The sequence below is a fragment of the Mya arenaria genome, chromosome 4 (assembly GCF_026914265.1).
Source record: "Mya arenaria isolate MELC-2E11 chromosome 4, ASM2691426v1".
Lineage (NCBI taxonomy): Eukaryota > Metazoa > Mollusca > Bivalvia > Myida > Myidae > Mya > Mya arenaria.
The window spans coordinates 66,109,224-66,129,104 of NC_069125.1; the positions used below are offsets into that span (position 1 = coordinate 66,109,224).

At 36.8% G+C, this 19,881-nt stretch overlaps 1 protein-coding gene across 1 annotated transcript in view; it reads left to right on the forward strand.

The window, feature by feature from the left end:
* Positions 1 to 12,226, forward strand: part of LOC128231005 (uncharacterized protein DDB_G0271670-like) — a 44,439-nt gene extending 32,213 nt beyond the window's left edge. The window contains exons 2-4 of the mRNA XM_052943429.1: positions 9,992 to 10,240; positions 10,398 to 11,321; positions 11,883 to 12,226. Coding sequence (XP_052799389.1) covers positions 9,992 to 10,240; positions 10,398 to 11,321; positions 11,883 to 12,226 — 1,517 coding nt within the window. The remainder of the gene's footprint in view (positions 1 to 9,991; positions 10,241 to 10,397; positions 11,322 to 11,882) is intronic.
* The last annotated feature ends 7,655 nt before the right edge of the window (positions 12,227 to 19,881 follow it).

The following is a 19,881-nucleotide window of genomic DNA, read 5'->3' on the forward strand; positions in this document are numbered from 1 at the left end:
GTAGAAGACAACTCAATATAAGACAAACCATCCAAGATTTACTATGGTACTAATGGTAGAAGACAACACAATATCAAACAAACCATTCAAGATTTACTATGGTACTAATGGTAGAAGACAACTCAATATCAGACAAACCTTCCAAGATTTACTATGGTACTAATGGTAGAAGACAACACAATATAAGACAAACCTTCCAAGATTTACTATGGTACTAATGGTAGAAGACAACACAATATAAGACAAACCATTCAAGATTTACTATGGTACTAATGGTAGAAGACAACACAATATCAGACAAACCATTCAAGATTTACTATGGTACTAATGGTAGAAGACAACACAATATAAGACAAACCATTCAAGATTTACTATTGTACTAATGGTAGAAGGCAACTCAATATCAGACAAATCATTCAAGATTTACTATGGTACTAATGGTAGAAGACAACTCAATATCAGACAAACCTTCCAAGATTTACTATGGTACTAATGGTAGAAGACAACACAATATAAGACAAACCATTCAAGATTAACTATGGTACTAATGGTAGAAGACAACTCAATATAAGACAAACCATCCAAGATTAACTATGGTGCTAATGGTAGAAGACAACACAATATCAAACAAACCATTCAAGATTTACTATGGTACTAATGGTAGAAGACAACTCAATATCAGACAAACCTTCCAAGATTTACTATGGTACTAATGGTAGAAGACAACACAATATAAGACAAACCATTCAAGATTTACTATGGTACTAATGGTAGAAGACAACACAATATAAGACAAACCATTCAAGATTTACTATGGTACTAATAGTAGAAGACAACACAATATCAGACAAACCATTCAAGATTTACTATGGTACTAATGGTAGAAGACAACACAATATAAGACAAACCATTCAAGATTTACTATGGTACTAATGGTAGAAGGCAACTCAATATCAGACAAACCATTCAAGATTTATTATGGTACTAATGGTAGAAGACAACTCAATATCAGACAAACCTTCCAAGATTTACTATGGTACTAATGGTAGAAGACAACTCAATATCATACAAACCTTCCAAGATTTACTATGGTACTAATGGTAGAAGACAACGCAATATCAGACAAACCTTCCAAGATTTACTATGGTACTAATGGTAGAAGACAACGCAATATCAGACAAACCTTCCAAGATTTACTATGGTACTAATGGTAGAAGACAACTCAATATCAGACAAACCTTCCAAGATATACTATGATACTAATGGTAGAAGACAACGCAATATCAGACAAACCTTCCAAGATATACTATGATACTAATGGTAGAAGACAACGAAATATCAGACAAACCATTCAAGATTTACTATGGTACTAATGGTAGAAGACAACTCAATATCAGACAAACCTTCCAAGATTTACTATGGTACTAATGGTAGAAGACAACTCAATATCAGACAAACCTTCCAAGATTTACTATGGTACTAATGGTAGAAGACAACTCAATATCAGACAAACCATTCAAGACTTATTATGGTACTAATGGTTGAAGACAACTCAATATCAGACAAACCATTCAAGATTTATTATGGTACTAATGGTTGAAGACAACTCAATATCAGACAAACCATTCAAGATTTACTATGGTACTAATGGTAGAAGACAACTCAATATCAGACAAACCATTCAAGATTTACTATGGTACTAATGGTAGAAGACAACTTAATATCAGACAAACCATTCAAGATTTACTATGGTACTAATGGTAGAAGACAACGCAATATAAGACAAACCTTCCAAGATTTACTATGGAGCTGTTAGTGAAAGATAACCTAATATCAGACAAACCATTCAAGATTTACTATGTTACTAATGGTAGAAGACAAAGCAATATCAGACAAACCTTTCAATATTTACTATGATTATAATGGTAGAAGACAACACGATTTCAGACAAACCTTCCAAGATATACTATGATACTAATGGTAGAAGACAAAGCAATATCAGACAAACCTTCCAAGATATACTATGATACTAATGGTAGAAGACAACGCAATATCAGACAAACCATTCAAGATTTACTATGGTACTAATGGTAGAAGACAACTCAATATCAGACAAACCTTCCAAGATTTACTATGGTACTAATGGTAGAAGACAACTCAATATCAGACAAACCTTCCAAGACTAACTATGGTACTAATGGTAGAAGACAACTCAATATCAGACAAACCATTCAAGATTTATTATGGTACTAATGGTTGAAGACAACTCAATATCAGACAAACCATTCAAGATTTATTATGGTACTAATGGTTGAAGACAACTCAATATCAGACAAACCATTCAAGATTTACTATGGTACTAATGGTAGAAGACAACACAACATAAGACAAACCATTCAAGATTTACTATGGTACTAATGGTGGAAGACAACGTAATATCAGACAAACCATTCAAGATTTACTATTGTATTAATGGTAGAAGACAACACAATATAAGACAAACCATTCAAGATTTACTATGGTACTTATGGTAGAAGACAACACAATATCAGACAAACCATTCAAGATTTATTATGGTACTAATGGTAGAAGACAACTCAATATCAGACAAACCTTCCAAGATTTACTATGGTACTAATGGTGGAAGACAACGTAATATCAGACAAACCATTCAAGATTTACTATGGTACTAATGGTAGAAGACAACTCAATATCAGACAAACCATTCAAGATTTACTATGGTACTAATGGTAGAAGACAACTCAATATCAGACAAACCATTCAAGATTTACTATGGTACTAATGGTGGAAGACAACGCAATATCAGACAAACCATTCAAGATTTACTTTGGTACTAATGGTAGAAGACAACTCAATATCAGACAAACCTTCCAAGATTTACTATGGTACTAATGGTAGAAGACAACTCAATATAAGACAAACCATTCAAGATTAACTATGGTACTAATGGTAGAAGACAACTCAATATAATACAAACCATCCAAGATTTACTATGGTACTAATGGTAGAAGACAACTCAATATCAAACAAACCATTCAAGATTTACTATGGTATTAATGGTAGAAGACAACTCAATATCAGACAAACCTTCCAAGATTTACTATGGTACTAATGGTAGAAGACAACACAATATAAGACAAACCATTCAAGATTTAGTATGGTACTAATGGTAGAAGACAACACAATATAAGACAAACCATTCAAGATTTACTATGGTACTAATGGTAGAAGACAACACAATATCAGACAAACCATTCAAGATTTACTATGGTACTAATGGTAGAAGACAACACAATATAAGACAAACCTTCCAAGATTTACTATGGTACTAATGGTAGAAGGCAACTCAATATCAGACAAACCATTCAAGATTTATTATGGTACTAATGGTAGAAGACAACTCAATATCAGACAAACCATTCAAGATTTATTATGGTACTAATGGTAGAAGACAACTCAATATCAGACAAACCTTCCAAGATTTATTATGGTACTAATGGTAGAAGACAACTCAATATCAGACAAACCTTTCAAGATTTACTATGGTACTAATGGTAGAAGACAACTCAATATCAGACAAACCTTCCAAGATTTACTATGGTACTAATGGTAGAAGACAACTCAATATCAGACAAACCTTCCAAGATATACTATGATACTAATGGTAGAAGACAACGCAATATCAGACAAACCTTCCAAGATATACTATGATACTAATGGTAGAAGACAACGCAATATCAGACAAACCATTCAAGATTTACTATGGTACTAATGGTAGAAGACAACTCAATATCAGACAAACCTTCCAAGATTTACTATGGTACTAATGGTAGAAGACAACTCAATATCAGACAAACCTTCCAAGATTTACTATGGTACTAATGGTAGAAGACAACTCAATATCAGACAAACCATTCAAGATTTATTATGGTACTAATGGTTGAAGACAACTCAATATCAGGCAAACCATTCAAGATTTATTATGGTACTAATGGTTGAAGACAACTCAATATCAGACAAACCATTCAAGATTTACTATGGTACTAATGGTAGAAGACAACTCAATATCAGACAAACCATTCAAGATTTACTATGGTACTAATGGTAGAAGACAACTTAATATCAGACAAACCATTCAAGATTTACTATGGTACTAATGGTAGAAGACAACGCAATATAAGACAAACCTTCCAAGATTTACTATGGAGCTGTTAGTGAATGATAACCTAATATCAGACAAACCATTCAAGATTTACTATGTTACTAATGGTAGAAGACAAAGCAATATCAAACAAACCTTTCAATATTTACTATGATTATAATGGTAGAAGACAACACGATTTCAGACAAAACATCCAAGATTTACTATGGTATTACTTTTGTTCACTATGGTTTTGCTGGTACGTGTATACACAATATCTGACAAACCATCCAAGATTTGCTATGGTTCTGCTGGTGGATAACAACTCAATATCGGACAAACCATTCAAGATTTACGTTGGTACTGCAAGTCGATGGCAATACAATATCAGACACACCATTCAAGACTTAGTTTGGTACTAATGGTGGCAGATGACACAAAATCGGAAAAACAACCCAAAATTTACTTTGGTACTGCTGGTAGGTGACACTTCAATATCAGACAAAATCATCCAAATTATAATCGCGTAAGTAAATTTCATTTATTCATATCCAAAATGCATAGAATGCCGATTGTATTTCAGTTGGATGAAATTTATTTTGACATCTTAATACTGTCATAAAGATAGTACCGATATTATTTTAGATATTGACACAATCGTTGAATAAAGATTATTCCTACATATAAACTAAAAACGTATTAAATGAGTACAGCCGTACTCGTACATTGGACCCAATTTTCCATGTAGTATTGAAAAATGGCTTTTTAAAGCCTGCAACACCTTTTGGACGAGTAATTGACTCTTTGTTGATTTCTTTCTGACTGAGAAGAAAGCATTATCCAGCGATATTTTATGAATATTAATAGAACAGAACAGAATTTTATTAGACGTATACCATCGAAGTACATGGTCAAATAATATCAAACATGAATTCAACAAATCACATAAAACAGAACCGATGTACGTTTAATTCTCAAATATATTTGGACAATTATAATAATAATAGACTGTCAATGACATTACACTTTATAAGTTCTCCAGAGAGGTTACAGATTTCTGTCAAGATATACGAGAAAAACCATTGCATATATTTTATAAACTTTATAAGAAGGTATTCAATGCATATTAAAATGCATTCCTGAAAATCCTTAAATGTGCATGTCAAGAAATATATGTTTTCCTTCTTTTCTGAAATACATAATTTTATATGGATCAATATGGAACATCAAATCAACATAAACTCGAATATTTTAAGAACCCCTCAAATGATTAGAAACCTTTTCAAATCAATTAAAGAGGGCTCCAATCGAAAAAATGTCAGCATCAATTAAAAAAGAGACCTCTCCGAATGATTGGTAGAGCTCTACAATTCAATTGAAAATATTTCTATATCAACTGAATTGTAGAGCTCGTAAAATCAATATCATAATAAGGGGCCACTCTGATTTAATTAGTGATATCTAAGAAATCATTATTATATATTAATTTGTTTCAAAATTAGCCGATTTAATGCTCTCAACACTTAAATTATAAAACCTTTTTAAAGGGACTGGACACCAGATGGTCCCAAAATCGGCAAACATATAATTCCCTCAATGCAAGCCTAGAATTGTCAATGCGAACTAATATGAAGTCGACAATACATCATTTTACGAAGAATAAGTGCAACAATTAGCCGATGGTTCAGCTGAGTTTCCCCTTTAAAAATATCGCATAATGGTTTCCCAGTTTGAAAAAGCGCGGAATGGTTTTTTCAACACCTTGCATGTCATGAGATCGTTTCACAAACTTAACTGTCAATAAGTGTTTTAGCAACTGCTGTCATTTTCAGCAGAGTTAACCCCTTTTTAAAGTTTCTATCGATCATTTTAATCACAGATGCTGGGTTGTCAGGCTCTGTTCTGTGTTGTTTCGCAGCAGTATCCCACTTCCTTACAATGTCCGTTCTTCCGGGAAGCCATGAAATGTGTATATTTAGCATGTGAAAGTCACCTGATTAATCAAATAAATATACCGACGATACTTTAACACTTACTGAGATTTACGTGGTATTTCGGATTCGGAAAAACAAATGCGGAAGATGCATGTGTCGCAAGCGATGTGATTTATCAGTAAACACGATTCAATGCGTTGAACACAACAATATCAATTTTATGTGAATATTTTACAATTTTCTTTTTTGCAACTGTATCATCTGGTGTCAATTCCCTTTAATATAGTAAAAGTTAGCTTCAAATCAATTATAGATAAATCAGTACATTTTTAGACCAAAGTTTCAAAGTTTATTCATACACTCAATGCAAACAGAGTTTACAAATATGAGGAAATTATAAATACAAAGTATAACGAGACTTTATGCAGGCTCATAAAGAATACAAATATGAGAACAAAGTATACATTGAGTCAGAAAGAAACTATATGTACAATGTGGTTCAAATGCTGTCAAAATACAAATATAATTGTAATAATGTTAAGATGAAACTTTTCAAAACAGAAAAAACAAGATTCATTTCGATGCCATTTAGCGTTCTAGTGTAAAATATTTTTTTGATGGTCGTTTAGCAACAGGGAAAATAACCCCGGAGAAAGATTGTCCACTCGTACCTCTATATCACATACATGTAGACGACTCGTCATTTACCCTAACACAAGATTTAATAGAATTACACATATTGTTTATTACCATTAGAAATTTAACGCCAATATTATATAAAATAAATTTGACCAAAGACCAGAGCGCCAGACAGATTCAAATGCAGCTTAAAGGTCAATAAACGCACGTAATGATTTCTTTTTTTTAGCTCTTAATATTTGTATTAAACAATGCAGCACAAGCATATTATCAATGAGTAGCTTGAGCGAAATCCAGATTGAAATTCATTTATTATGTCTTTATTGTCAACAAAATGATGTAGATGTATATTTAAAAAAAGCGGTGAATAACTTATCTAAACACTGAAAATTGTAATTGGCCTATAATTTTCTGCACCTAGTGGGCACTGTTTTTTTTCGTGCCAAACATCTGTATTTCTTCCTTAGTTATTAGGGCGTTAAGAATATTATGAATATGCTTCAATGTCTCAAAAGATGGGTTATGATTTGTTTGTTTTTTGTCGTTAACAATAGTTTCATTTGCATTTTTTAAATGATGATAAAGGTCTTTAAATTGATGTTTTAACATTAGTTTTGCTTTTACCAGCCATGACGGATACTGCCACCAATGTGATCCAAGGCATACCTACTTGTCAAATGGCTACTATGGACTATAAACCATTAAACCAAAATAAGATTAATTCGTTGGCTACCGTGCATGTTACAATATTAATTTTACATTTGAACTACAACATACACCATATTTATGCTTTAGATAGTATGTTCAATCTGGTTCAATCTATGCTCAAAATTATTCGCAGCATCCTCGAGAGTCCTTACATGCAGAGTGGTGGGACAAAGCCTTAACCGACATAGCCTTAACGTCTGTGAATTGGTTACCTGCTTGCAGTGTGCTACGATGCAGCAGGGATACAAAACAAAGTTTACGAACGTTAGCTAATGTAGGCCGTAACAGAAATCTGGGTAAGTTTTTTAATTGGTTCGACGCTGCACGGATCGAATATGAACATACAAGACCTCGTATGGAATAAATGCTCGGTGTGATCAGTCTCCTTAGTAATCTCGTTAAATACACATACGATTTAAGATGCATGACGATAACGTGAACATAAAATAATGGTTGAAAGTCTTGCACGACACCAAGAACACGTGTGAATAATTGATTAAATCTGCTTAATTAAAGTGTCGTTAAGACTTTGTTCCGATGGCCCTTTAATCATTTACTTTAGACACTTTAGACACCTCTAACTCTACGAAAAGATGTTTTGTGACTATATTTACGTAATCATACTTGTATTTGGGATACAAGTGATTAATTTCCCGACAGGTTATGGAATAACAGGTTTGTTTAAATACTACTAGCTTCAAAATAAATGGTATTAAAGTTTTAATAAACTAACCTCAACATTTCTGTAAATGTTCTAACAAGAATAACAACGTTTACAATAACAGAACAGTCGGCATGTATTATTAATATAATGACTTTAATTAATGTTTATTTTCAGCCCAATTTTCAAATACTTTACTATCAGTATATTACTTTCACAAGTGCTTTCACAAAATAACGCGTGACAGAAATGACAGCCGAACTATGATCAAGCCCAGGATCAAAGTGAACTCAAGAAAGATACTAAATTATCAAGCTTGTATATATAAACTTTGCAAAACGGATAGGAACACTTGTGGATACGTATTCAACAAAAATAATTAATTTGTTTACTACATGCTAATAAGTTAAAATGTTGTGTTTGAGTTTGACGAATGGTCTTAGGTCTGAGTTCGAATCTGACCCGTATTGACGAATGGTCTCAGGTCTGAGTTCGAGTGCGACCCGTATTGACGAATGGTCTTATGTTTGAGTTCGAGTACCACCCGTATTGACGAATGGTCTTATGTTTGAGTTCGAGTGCGACCCGTATTGACGAATGGTCTTATGTTTGAATTCGAGTGCGACCCGTATTGACGAATGTTCTCATGTTTGAGTTCGAGTGCGACCCGTATTGACGAATGGTCTCAGGTCTGGGTTCAAGTGCGTCCCGTATTGACGAATGGTCGCAAGTTTGAGTTCGAGTGCGACCCGTATTGACGAATGGTCTCAAGTCTGGGTTCGAGTGCGACCCGTATTGACGAATGTTCTCAGGTCTGAGTTCGAGTCTGACCCGTATTGACGAATGGTCACAAGTCTGGGTTCGAGTGCGACCCGTATTGACGAATGGTCGCAAGTTTGAGTTCGAGTGCGACCCGTATTGACGAATGGTCACAAGTCTGGGTTCGAGTGCGACCCGTATTGACGAATGGTCTCAGGTCTGGGTTCGAGTCCGATCTGTATTATCGAATGGTCGCAGGTCTGATCGCAAACTCCAACTTAAAACAAACAATTAAATTACAAAATAATCCATTATATTTCATAATAATCACTGAAACGTTATAATGGTAATGAATCTATTCAGCATTTTTCACCATCGAACGCTGCTAAAAAGAGTACTAACATAAGGATATTTATTTGCATATTTGATTCTTAAGTCTGAACTCAGACTTGATGTTGTTTGTTCTGAGCATTTTTTTAAGAGGAAGCTGGCATTCTCGGCCCTTACACGTTCTCTCGATGTTTCAGCATGCAACCCATCCCAATTGCCTGTTAACCAGACCTGGTACTCTAGCGCATTCGCTGATGATGGGTAAGTTATCCATGATTGTAATGAAGTCATATAAACCTTTAAATTGTTTTCACATCTACGCTTTCCTACCTTGTTTACCGTCTGTGTATATTCATGTTTTAGAGCTGGCAAGAAAGATATCATTGAATTACTGAAGAAATATTTAAATAAAGGCATGGGGAACCTCGTATCCGGGTTATCATCCGGAGAATGCGCACAGACAACCAGCGAACCGAACCCTTGGTGGCAAGCCGGACTTGACACCGGATATTATGTTACTTCTGTGTCGGTTACTTCATCGCCCGAATGCAAAAGATGTTGTAAGTTCTAATCAAATTTGTTCATTAGAAAGACATCGTGGTGAAAAACAGACGTTAAATAAACCTTCAGTGGTGTACAATATGTAACACAAAACGATCGTTAAAAATATATTGTGTCTAGTGGAAGAACAGTATTTTCCATATCTGCCGTTCATTAGCTGGCAGCCGTTATTGATTATAACCAGTAGAACCGATATTATCTTATATTATATTCATTTTTTAAATATTTGTTTAACAGCTGAAGATTTAACGTTACGAAATCTGCTAGTTGAGGTGGGACACGTAACAGTGTCTTTCCAAGACAGCACTTGGGAGGGCGAGTTTGCCGCCAACCATCAGACGTGCGTGTTTGTACCTGGTACCGTGCCCCACGATACCACCGTCAACCTCACTTGCACTGCGCCTATATACGGGAATTATGTGCGGGTGACGTTACTGAGTGGTTCAGATAACGCCACGTTATCTGTATGTAACCCGACAGTTCTCGGTAAGAAACCCTTCCTTGCATGTAAAAATATACCCTTTGTGACGATTAAAATGTTTATATTTGGTATATGTATCAGATCTCTATTTTTGTTGGTAGTTTTAGGATCAAATTTCTTCAATGTATACCCTATAACTGACTATATTCTACTGCATTTTAGGGCAACAATCTCTGTGTGAAGACTCTTACACAACATCCGTTGTCACACCAAGTGGTACATTAACGTCCTCGAGCAGTATAGCCACGGCGTCGCCTTCAACAAGTGAGCTTTCGATCAGCAACACTGCAAGCTTATCAACAGCCTCTGAACTTACATCAACATTAAACGTTCATGGTACTCTTGTGTCCTCTTCGTCTACTGCGTCATCAACGCCAGCTCTTTTTTCATGGATTTCCTCACGTTATCCTATTACAACCACTGAACCATCAACAAGCCAAATACAAAGCATTGAAATAACGAGTGCATCAGGCTTTTCAATGCCGAAGGCTGCAACCACATGTACATCAAGTTATTCAATGGCAATTGCTGCAACCACGTTTACATCAAGCTATTCAATGCCATTTGCTGCAACCACGAGTTCATCAAGCTATTCAATGCCGAAGGCTGTAACCACGAGTGCATCAAGCAATTCGATGCCGATTGCTGCATCCACGAGTACATCAAGCTATTCAATGCCGAAGGCTGCAACCATGAGTACATCAAGCTATTCAATGCCAATTGCTGCAACCTTGAGTACATCAAGCTATTCAATGCCGAAGGCTGTAGCCACGAGTACATCAAGCTATTCAATGCAGAAGGCTGTAACCACGAGTACATCAAGCTATTCAATGCCGAAGGCTGTAACTACAAGTACATCAAGCTATTCAATGCCGAAGGCTGAAACCACAAGTACATCAAGTCATTCAATGCCGAAGGATGTAACAACAAGTACATCAGGCTATTCAATGCCAATTGCTGCAACCACGAGTACATCAAGCTATTCAATGGCAATTGCTGTAACCACGAGTACATCAAGCTATTCAATGCCGAAGGCTGTAACCACAAGTGCATCAGGCTATTCAATACCAAAGGCTGTAACCACAAGTACATCAAGCTATTCAATGCCCAAAGTTGTAACCACGAGTACATCAAGCTATTCAATGCAGAAGGCTGTAACCACGAGTTCATCAAACTATGCAATACTAAATGATGTAACCACGAGTACATCAATCTATTTAATGTCAGTTGCTTTAACCACGAGTACATCAAGCTTTTCAATGTTCAATAATGTTACCACGAGTGCATCAAGCTATTTGATACCAAAGGCTGTAACCACGAGTTCAACAAACTATTCAACAGCAAAGGCTGTAACCAGGAGTACACAAATATATTCAATGCTAAATGATGTAACCACGAGTTCATCAAGGTATTCAATGCTAAATTATTTAACAACGAGTGCATTAAGCCGTTCAATGATAAATGCTGTAACAACGAGTATATCATGGGATATATCAACGATAAATGAGCTACATACGAGTATAACAGCATATTCCAGGTTAAATGATGTAATCAATACTAAACCAAGCTATTATATGTCAAATGGTGTAAACACGAGTATATCGCCGACGACTTCCTCCTCGTTGTTCCTCTCTTCCTCCTCTGTAGTGCCAGTCTGGTGTCCATGCTCGTGTAAGCAGTACTGGCTTATCCGGAACCTGACTAGTACCAACAAAACCACGGATCAGGTAGGACTGGAGCTAGAACAAAGCCTCAAGGAAATGACTGTTAAGAGGACGGAGACCATAATCGCCAAACGGAAGTTGGTCAGTGTGGAGGACCAGCGGACTTCCGCTAGGGTCGTGGGTACAGTCGGAATGGCGTTCTTTATCGCCGTAATCTCGTTGCTAGTGCTGTCCGACCTGCCGGTGTTAGTAGGGATCGTAAAGCGCATGTTTAGGTACTTCCGGTCACACCGGAAGCAGCTATCTCCACCAGTGACGCGAAAGTAATCGGACGTTTGTGATTTGTCTTAAAACTCTTCTTTAGCGGGAACTAACGCTGGTCTGATGGATCAGTCAATGGAGCAAGAGGTTAATATGTAAGCATTGCTACATTCCTGCTACTGTGTAAAAAGTTTCATTTAAATACATATAGATGTTTGGTCGATGGACGACGTCGACAACACCGCCCCCCCCATCGCTGCCAACGACGACAAAACCGCCGCCGCCAACGACGATGACACTCAGGATATGACAACATCGAGCCTCATAGCCAGTCTCACACTATAAACGTGAATAACGAAGTAACTTGATTCGTTTGACATATATTCGCGATATTAACTGCTTCATGTATTGCGTAAAGTGGTAGATATCTGTTAACAATAAACTTTAATTACTTCGTAAAAATCAATTAAAATGCTTCATTTTCGACAATAAAAGATATAATTGAGATACAATATTATAATAAAGGTCCACATAGTGCGGACATTGTTATTGAATATGAGTTAAGGCTGTAGTATGTTTGCATATTACTGCCATTAGAATACCGGATAACATTCGAAAACTATTTCGTGTGAGCCACATTATCTTAGCGATACATCTAATTATCAAATCTTATCTAGTTAACAAGTAGTTGTTATACTTATGAAGTGGAATTCACAAACCATGCCAACAACAGTTTCACATAAAGAACAACACCGATTATAACAACAACATCGAGTACAAAATGCTCTGTTGTTCACAGTGTTAATTGAATAACCCGATCATATTCTTTGTACAGATTCTATCTTACATAAACATTATTTCGGCGAACGATTTCGACGAACGGTAACTTTACTGCTTCTGGATGAAAATCTGCATTTATCTGCATTACCGATTTGTTTTTGTTATAATCTAAGTAAGAGATTTTATGCTAAAAAGGGGCACCATTCTGTCTGAAGGTTGCAGATTGGTGGTCATTGTTTAATATCCATTCTAGAGTTTACAGATTGGTGGTCATTGTTTTATATCCATTTTAGCGTTTACAGATTGGTGGTCATTGTTTTATATCCATGCTAGAGTTTACAGATTGGTGGTCATTGTTTTATATCCATTCTAGAGTTAACATATTGGTGGTCATTGTTTTATATCCACTTTAGCGTTTACAGATTGGTGGTCATTGTTTTATATCCATTCTAGAGTTTACAGATTGGTGGTCATTGTTTTATATTCACTTCAGCGTTTATAGATTGGTGGTCATTGTTTTATATCCATTCTAGAGTTTACAGATTGGTGGTCATTTTTGTATATCCATTCTAGAGTTTACAGATTGGTGGTCATTGTTTTATATTCACTTCAGCGTTTACAGACTGGTGGTCATTGTTTTATATTCACTTCAGCGTTTACAGATTGGTGGTCATTGTTTCATATCCATTCTAGAGTTTACAGGTTGGTGGTCATTGTTTCATATCCATTCTAAAGATTACCGATTGGTGGTCATTGTTTCATATCCATTCTAGAGTTTACAGATTGGTTGTCATTGTTTCATATCCATTCTAAAGTTTACAGATTGGTGGTCATTGTTTCATATCCATTCTAGAGTTTACAGATTGGTTGTCATTGTTTCATATCCATTCTAAAGTTTACAGATTGGTGGTCATTGTTTCATATCCATTCTAGAGTTTACAGGTTGGTGGTCATTGTTTCATATCCATTCTAAAGATTACCGATTGGTGGTCATTGTTTCATATCTACTCTAGAGTTTACAGATTGGTGGTCATTGTTTCATATCCATTCGGCAGTTTACAAATTGGTGATCATTATTTCATATCCATTCAGGAGTTTACAGATTGGTGGTCAAATTTATATCCATTCTAGGGTTTACAGATTGGTGGTCAAATTTATATCCATTCTAGAGTTTACAGATTGGTGGTCATTGTTTTATATCCATTCGAGAGTTTACAGATTTGTGGTCAAAGTGTTGAATTTCGTCTTAAGATTATCTATACAGATGATTGTCATATTATTGTATTTTGTATAAAATTAACAGATTGGTGGTCATGGTGTTGTATTTTATCTAAAGTTTATATATATTGGCGGTTTTGGTGTTGTATTCCGTCTAAATTAAGTTAACAGATTGGCTGTCATGGTGTTTTATTCTATTGTAACATGTGCGGGGTTAAATACCGAGATGATGTACACTATATTATCATTATATAAACAGCAGAACTTACTCATAAATATCAAAAGATGAAACGTTATAATAATTTTCCACAAGGTTACTTAACCTTTTGATTGTACACACATATTGATTGAGCTCCCAATAAATATTTACGAACCATTTATGGAAGAAGTTTTGTATAACTAACTTTCCCTGTAGCTTCTTGCCTTTAATTGATTTATCAACAATGAACTACAAAGTCTCCAAAATCATCCAAATCTACTTCTATGAAAATGATATGTGTGAACAGAAAGCTGGTCTTTCTTGGTTAAAACACAGTGTTGTACCTTAAGTCCCTAACAGTTTTTGTTCGGTTGTGAATTGTAACACTTTTCAGTTATGCAATACCAGCAGGGGGGTACACGTATACCGAATCCGCAACGGAGTTTGGAGTCTGATATGCACGATGGCGGCATGGTAATTGTAGAGCCGAATGCGCGTCATTATATTTTGAAAATATATCCTTTATACTACTTACCAGGCGAAAACAGGTTCCGAAAATCCCATTTTGCCATTATTTCGCCGCCATCTTGCATATCAGACTCCGAAACCTCACTTAAACCGTTGCAGATCCGGAATACCTGTACCCCCATGACCAGGTGGCCGATCTTTTTTGGTATAAACATAGAGGGAGGCTCACTATCTTTACTACTGCAAGCATTCCATATCTCTATGTACGCTCTAACTACGTGAAACAGGAAAGCAGAGCTTTCTCTGAAATATTTTAGAAGTCGCAACTTACTACGCCTCACAGGATAGATGAACTTTCCAGCGAGAGCATAGCATTTTAGGGTTAAATGAACTAACTTTCGCACTGAGTGAGATCGCGCAAACCTTTACCGCTGATGAAGCTGGAAAATTGTTCTGCAAAGTTCCGGTGACGGTACTGTCAACGTTTGTTTTGATCAAGAAAAGTAGTTGGTCAGCTTTGACTCATTTTGTTTAAATTCCAAACATTTCTTCGGAAAACCAGAAATGTGATTCGATGCGTGTTGGATTTATCTGACCGCTGGTATAATGTGAGACCAATATATCAAAACATCGTTGAGTTATGACGACCATTCCGGCTCTGAACTGAGTGAAATTCAACGAGAGGTGGTTTTTTGATTCTCATACAGATAGTATTTAGTTGTACTCTCGTCTTTTGTCACTGCAACAACAAAATATTCGTTCGTTTGTTTATTCCAGATGTTTGGTTTAACTCTGTAAGCTGTTTTAAGGAAAATGCTGGCCAAAATTGTTATGGTAGCGGTTGTGCTACTAGTGAAAATGTTGTGCTATAAAGTATGGTGTTTAATTCTATCTAAAGTTTACAGATCGGTAGTCATGTTGATGTATTTTATCTAAAATTGATACATATTGGCGGTCATGGTGTTGTATTCTATCAAAAAAATGCAGATTGGGGTTCAAGATGTTTTATTCTATATCAAGTTTACAAATGGGCGGTCATGATGTTGTATTCCATCTTTTGCCTTGGTGTTGTATTCTGTCTACAGTTTACGGATTTGTGGCCACGTGATGTAACTTGTTATTACCGATGTAACGGCGTTACTCGATATTTGACATAGTAAAAGAAACTTTTGAAAACTACTGCTGTAACTCATTGTAATTATTGTAACCGCATAACTTTGATTAGACGTCGGACTGAAAACTCGATTTTTGAGTTTGAAAAAATCGCTATAACCGATGTTACCGGTTATAACCAATGTAACTGCGTAACCAGATATTTGAGATAGAACGTTTTCACATTGTGTTAAAACAATCATGTAACTCATTAATTGGAACTATTGTGAACGTATAACTCTGATCAGATGTCGGCCTGAAAACTCGATTTTTGAGTCTGAACATTTTAATGGCACCGATGTAACCGCTTGTTTCCACCGATGTAACCGCGTAACCTAATATTTGAGATGAAAAAAACAACAACACCTTTTGCTGCTGAAAAACACTGCATGCATAATTTTTCTGTAACTCATTATTACGTTGGGTACTTTTGCTTGAAATCCGTGTACCCATAATGTGGGAAGGGTCACAAAATCCGAAGCTCTCATTTTATGGGACGATTTTGGGCGCTAACTGGTATTCTGAATACAGTTAACGGATTGGTGTTGGCGGTGTTGTATTCTTTCCAAAGTTTACATAATGGTGGGCATGGTTATGCGTTCTTTTCAATGTGTACATATTGGTGGTCATGTTGTTGTATTATGTCTAACTTTGACGGATTGGCGTTCGTGGTGTTGCATTCGATCTACAGTTGAGTGTTGCCCATGGTGTTGCATTCTATCTACAGTTGAGTGGTGGTCATGGTGCTGCATTCTATCTACAGTTGAGTGGTGGTCATGGTGCTGCATTATTTCTACAGTTAAGTGGTGGTCATGGTGTTGTATTCTATCTACAGTTGAGTGATAGTCATGGTGTTGCATTCTATCTACAGTTGAGTCTTTGTCATAGTGCTGCATTCTATCTACAGTTGAGTGGTGGTCATGGTATATACAGTTAAAATGGTGGTGGTGGTGCTGCTGCATTCTATCTACAGTTGATTGGTGGTCTTGGAGTTATATTCTATCTACAGTTGAGTGGTGGTCTTGGAGTTATATTCTATCTACAGTTGAGTGGTAGTCATAGTGCTGCATTCTATCTACAGTTGAGTGGTGGTCATAGTGCTGCATTCTATCTACAGTTGAGTGATGGTCATAGTGCTGCATTCTATCTACAGTTGAGTGGTGGTCATGGTGCTGCATTATTTCTACAGTTAAGTGGTGGTCATGGTGCTGCATTCTATCTACAATTGATTGGTAGTCATGGTGTTGCATTCTATCTAAAGTTGATTGGTGGTCAGGGTTTAGTTTTCTGTCTACAGTTGATTGGCGTTCATAGTGCTGCGTTCTACCTACAGTTGATTGGTGGTCATGGTTTAGTTTTCTGTCTAAAGTCGATTGGTAGTCATGGTTTTGTATTCTGTCTAAAATTGATTTTTGGTCATGGTGTTACATGACAGTTTTTAGATTGTAGGTCATGTTGTTGTATTCTGTTATCAGTTTACGGATATTTGTTCGTGTTGTTTCATTCTGTTAAGGGATTGGTGGTCGTAATGTAGAATTCTATGTCATTATAAAGGACATGATAATAGCTGAACCAAAAGCCTCAATCATTTTTGTCATCAATAAACAGGGAAGATCACAAAAAAAACACATTATGACGGTAAATGTCACGGGCTCCGCGATGACCAATCTCATTAAAATCACTCTTAATACTCAATTCAAGACGTTACACTATTACACAGGGTATTGAAATGATTTGAACATCACGATATGTTTTAAATGGGATTGCGCGACGACGTTCAGTCTGTACGGTCGCATATGTTCGTTGTTTCCGACAGGTTTCCATCTGAAGTCTCATACAAACCGCAGCCCAGTCAGTTCTGTGAAGTATAATTATATGTTTGTAAAGCATGCTTATCCAACCTGAATGAAGGCTTTAAAAAGAAATAACTCTATAAAAGCATAAATTTTGAAAACATTTTTTCAACACGAAACCAATTGCTCTTTTGTAAACGCCAACTAGGTTTGCCTCGTGGCAACAAACCGTTTAGCGCAAAGAAGGCAAGATATTATTTTTTCTTAAATAATTAATATAGCTTGTGTGTAGATAATAAGACGTGTATGTGTAAAGTTTAATTTTTCTAATAAGCGGGCACTTACCAACGGGTGTTAGACTGTGATCATCTGAAAATTAAAATGCAAACGAAGTAAAAAATAGCTAAGGAAGTGTCGTTATACATGATTGGATATATATAAGCCACATAAGTCAATACTAATTACAAGGAGCAGTTCCTCTAAAACACGACCCCGGCCACGTACCTGGATGTGTCATGGCCGTGCATGTCCTTGAACTCGGCGCCAGCTGCGCGCTGCCTCCGCGTGAGAAGATGCTAAGCCGCCTTCCGGTGGGCGGCCTTGGCGCCTCCTCCTGAACACCGTCAATATCCCCCTCCTCGTCCTCGCTGTCCCGTCTTCAGACAAGAAAGTTAATAATGAGTGTAATATAACCAACAATTAACAACCAGCATTCGCACATGCACAACACTGTTATCCATCATATGGTAGTTATATTCTAACACATGTACACGGTGACGGTTTACGTTTTATGAAACCGTCTTAGATATAAGTACACATTGGAGTATTAAACACAGAGGGGGGATATTTTCAGTTAGATTTTTTATCAAGCTAAATGAAATCGCAAAGAAAAATCACAAGATACCTTCGTCTTGCAGCAGCCACCTTCTTCAACCCGTGCGCTCCAAGCCTCCTGGCAAGACAGAGAGCGAGCCCCGCCCCGCCCAACACTACAGGTATCCCAGCCAGCCCCGCAATAACCCATGGACTGTCAAAGAACCCTGAGGACTCCTCCTCCTTCACGTTTAGAACGTCTGGTTCTTCATCAAATTGTGCAACAGCCATTAATGTTGTGGAAGTAATAAGCGCAGAAGGATTGGTTTGTGAAAAATTAGAAGTTGGCGTTGTAGATGTAGTTGGTATTGTGGTATTTGTTGTGGTTGTAGTTGGTGTTGTGGTTGTAGTTGGTGTTGTAGTTGTAGTTGGCGCTGTGGTTGTAGTTGGTGCTGTGGTTGTAGTTGGCGTTGTAGTTGGCGTTGTGGTTGTAGTTGGTGTTGTGGTTGTAGTTGGCGTTGTAGTTGCAGTTGGCGCTGTGGTTGTAGTTGGCGTTGTTGTTGGTGTTGTGGTTGTAGTTGCAGTTGTGGCTGTAGTTGGCGTTGTGGTTGTAGTTGGCGTTGTGGTTGTTGTTGACGTTGTGGTTATAGATGCAGTTGTGGTTGTAGTTGGCGTTGTGGTTGTAGTTGGTGTTGTTGTTGTAGTTGGCGTTGAAAGTGAAGTTGTTGTTGTTGTTATAGTCGTTGGTGGCGTTGTAGTTGTGGTTGTAGATGCAGTTGTGGTTGTAGTTGGCGTTGTGGTTGTAGTTGGCGTTGTGGTTGTAGTTGGCGTTGAAAGTGAAGTTGTTGTTGTTGTTATAGTCGTTGGTGGCGTTGTGGTTGTGGTTGTAGATGCAGTTGTGGTTGTAGTTGGCGTTGTGGTTGTAGTTGGCGTTGTAGTTGGCGTTGAAAGTGAAGTTGTTGTTGTTGTTATAGTCGTTGGTGGCGTTGTAGTTGGCGTTGTGGTTGTAGTTGGCGTTGTAGTTGGCGTTGTGGTTGTAGTTGGCGTTGGGGTTGTAGTTGGCGTTGTAGTTGTAGTTGGCGTTGTGGTTGTAGTTGGCTTTGTAGTTGTAGTTGGCTTTGTAGTTGTAGTTGGCGTTGTGGTTGTAGTTGGCGTTGTAGTTGTAGTTGGCGTTGTAGTTGTAGTTGGCTTTGTAGTTGTAGTTGGCGTTGTGGTTGTAGTTGGCGTTGTGGTTGAAGTTGGCTTTGTAGTTGTAGTTGGCGTTGTGGTTGTAGTTGGCGTTGTAGTTGTAGTTGGCG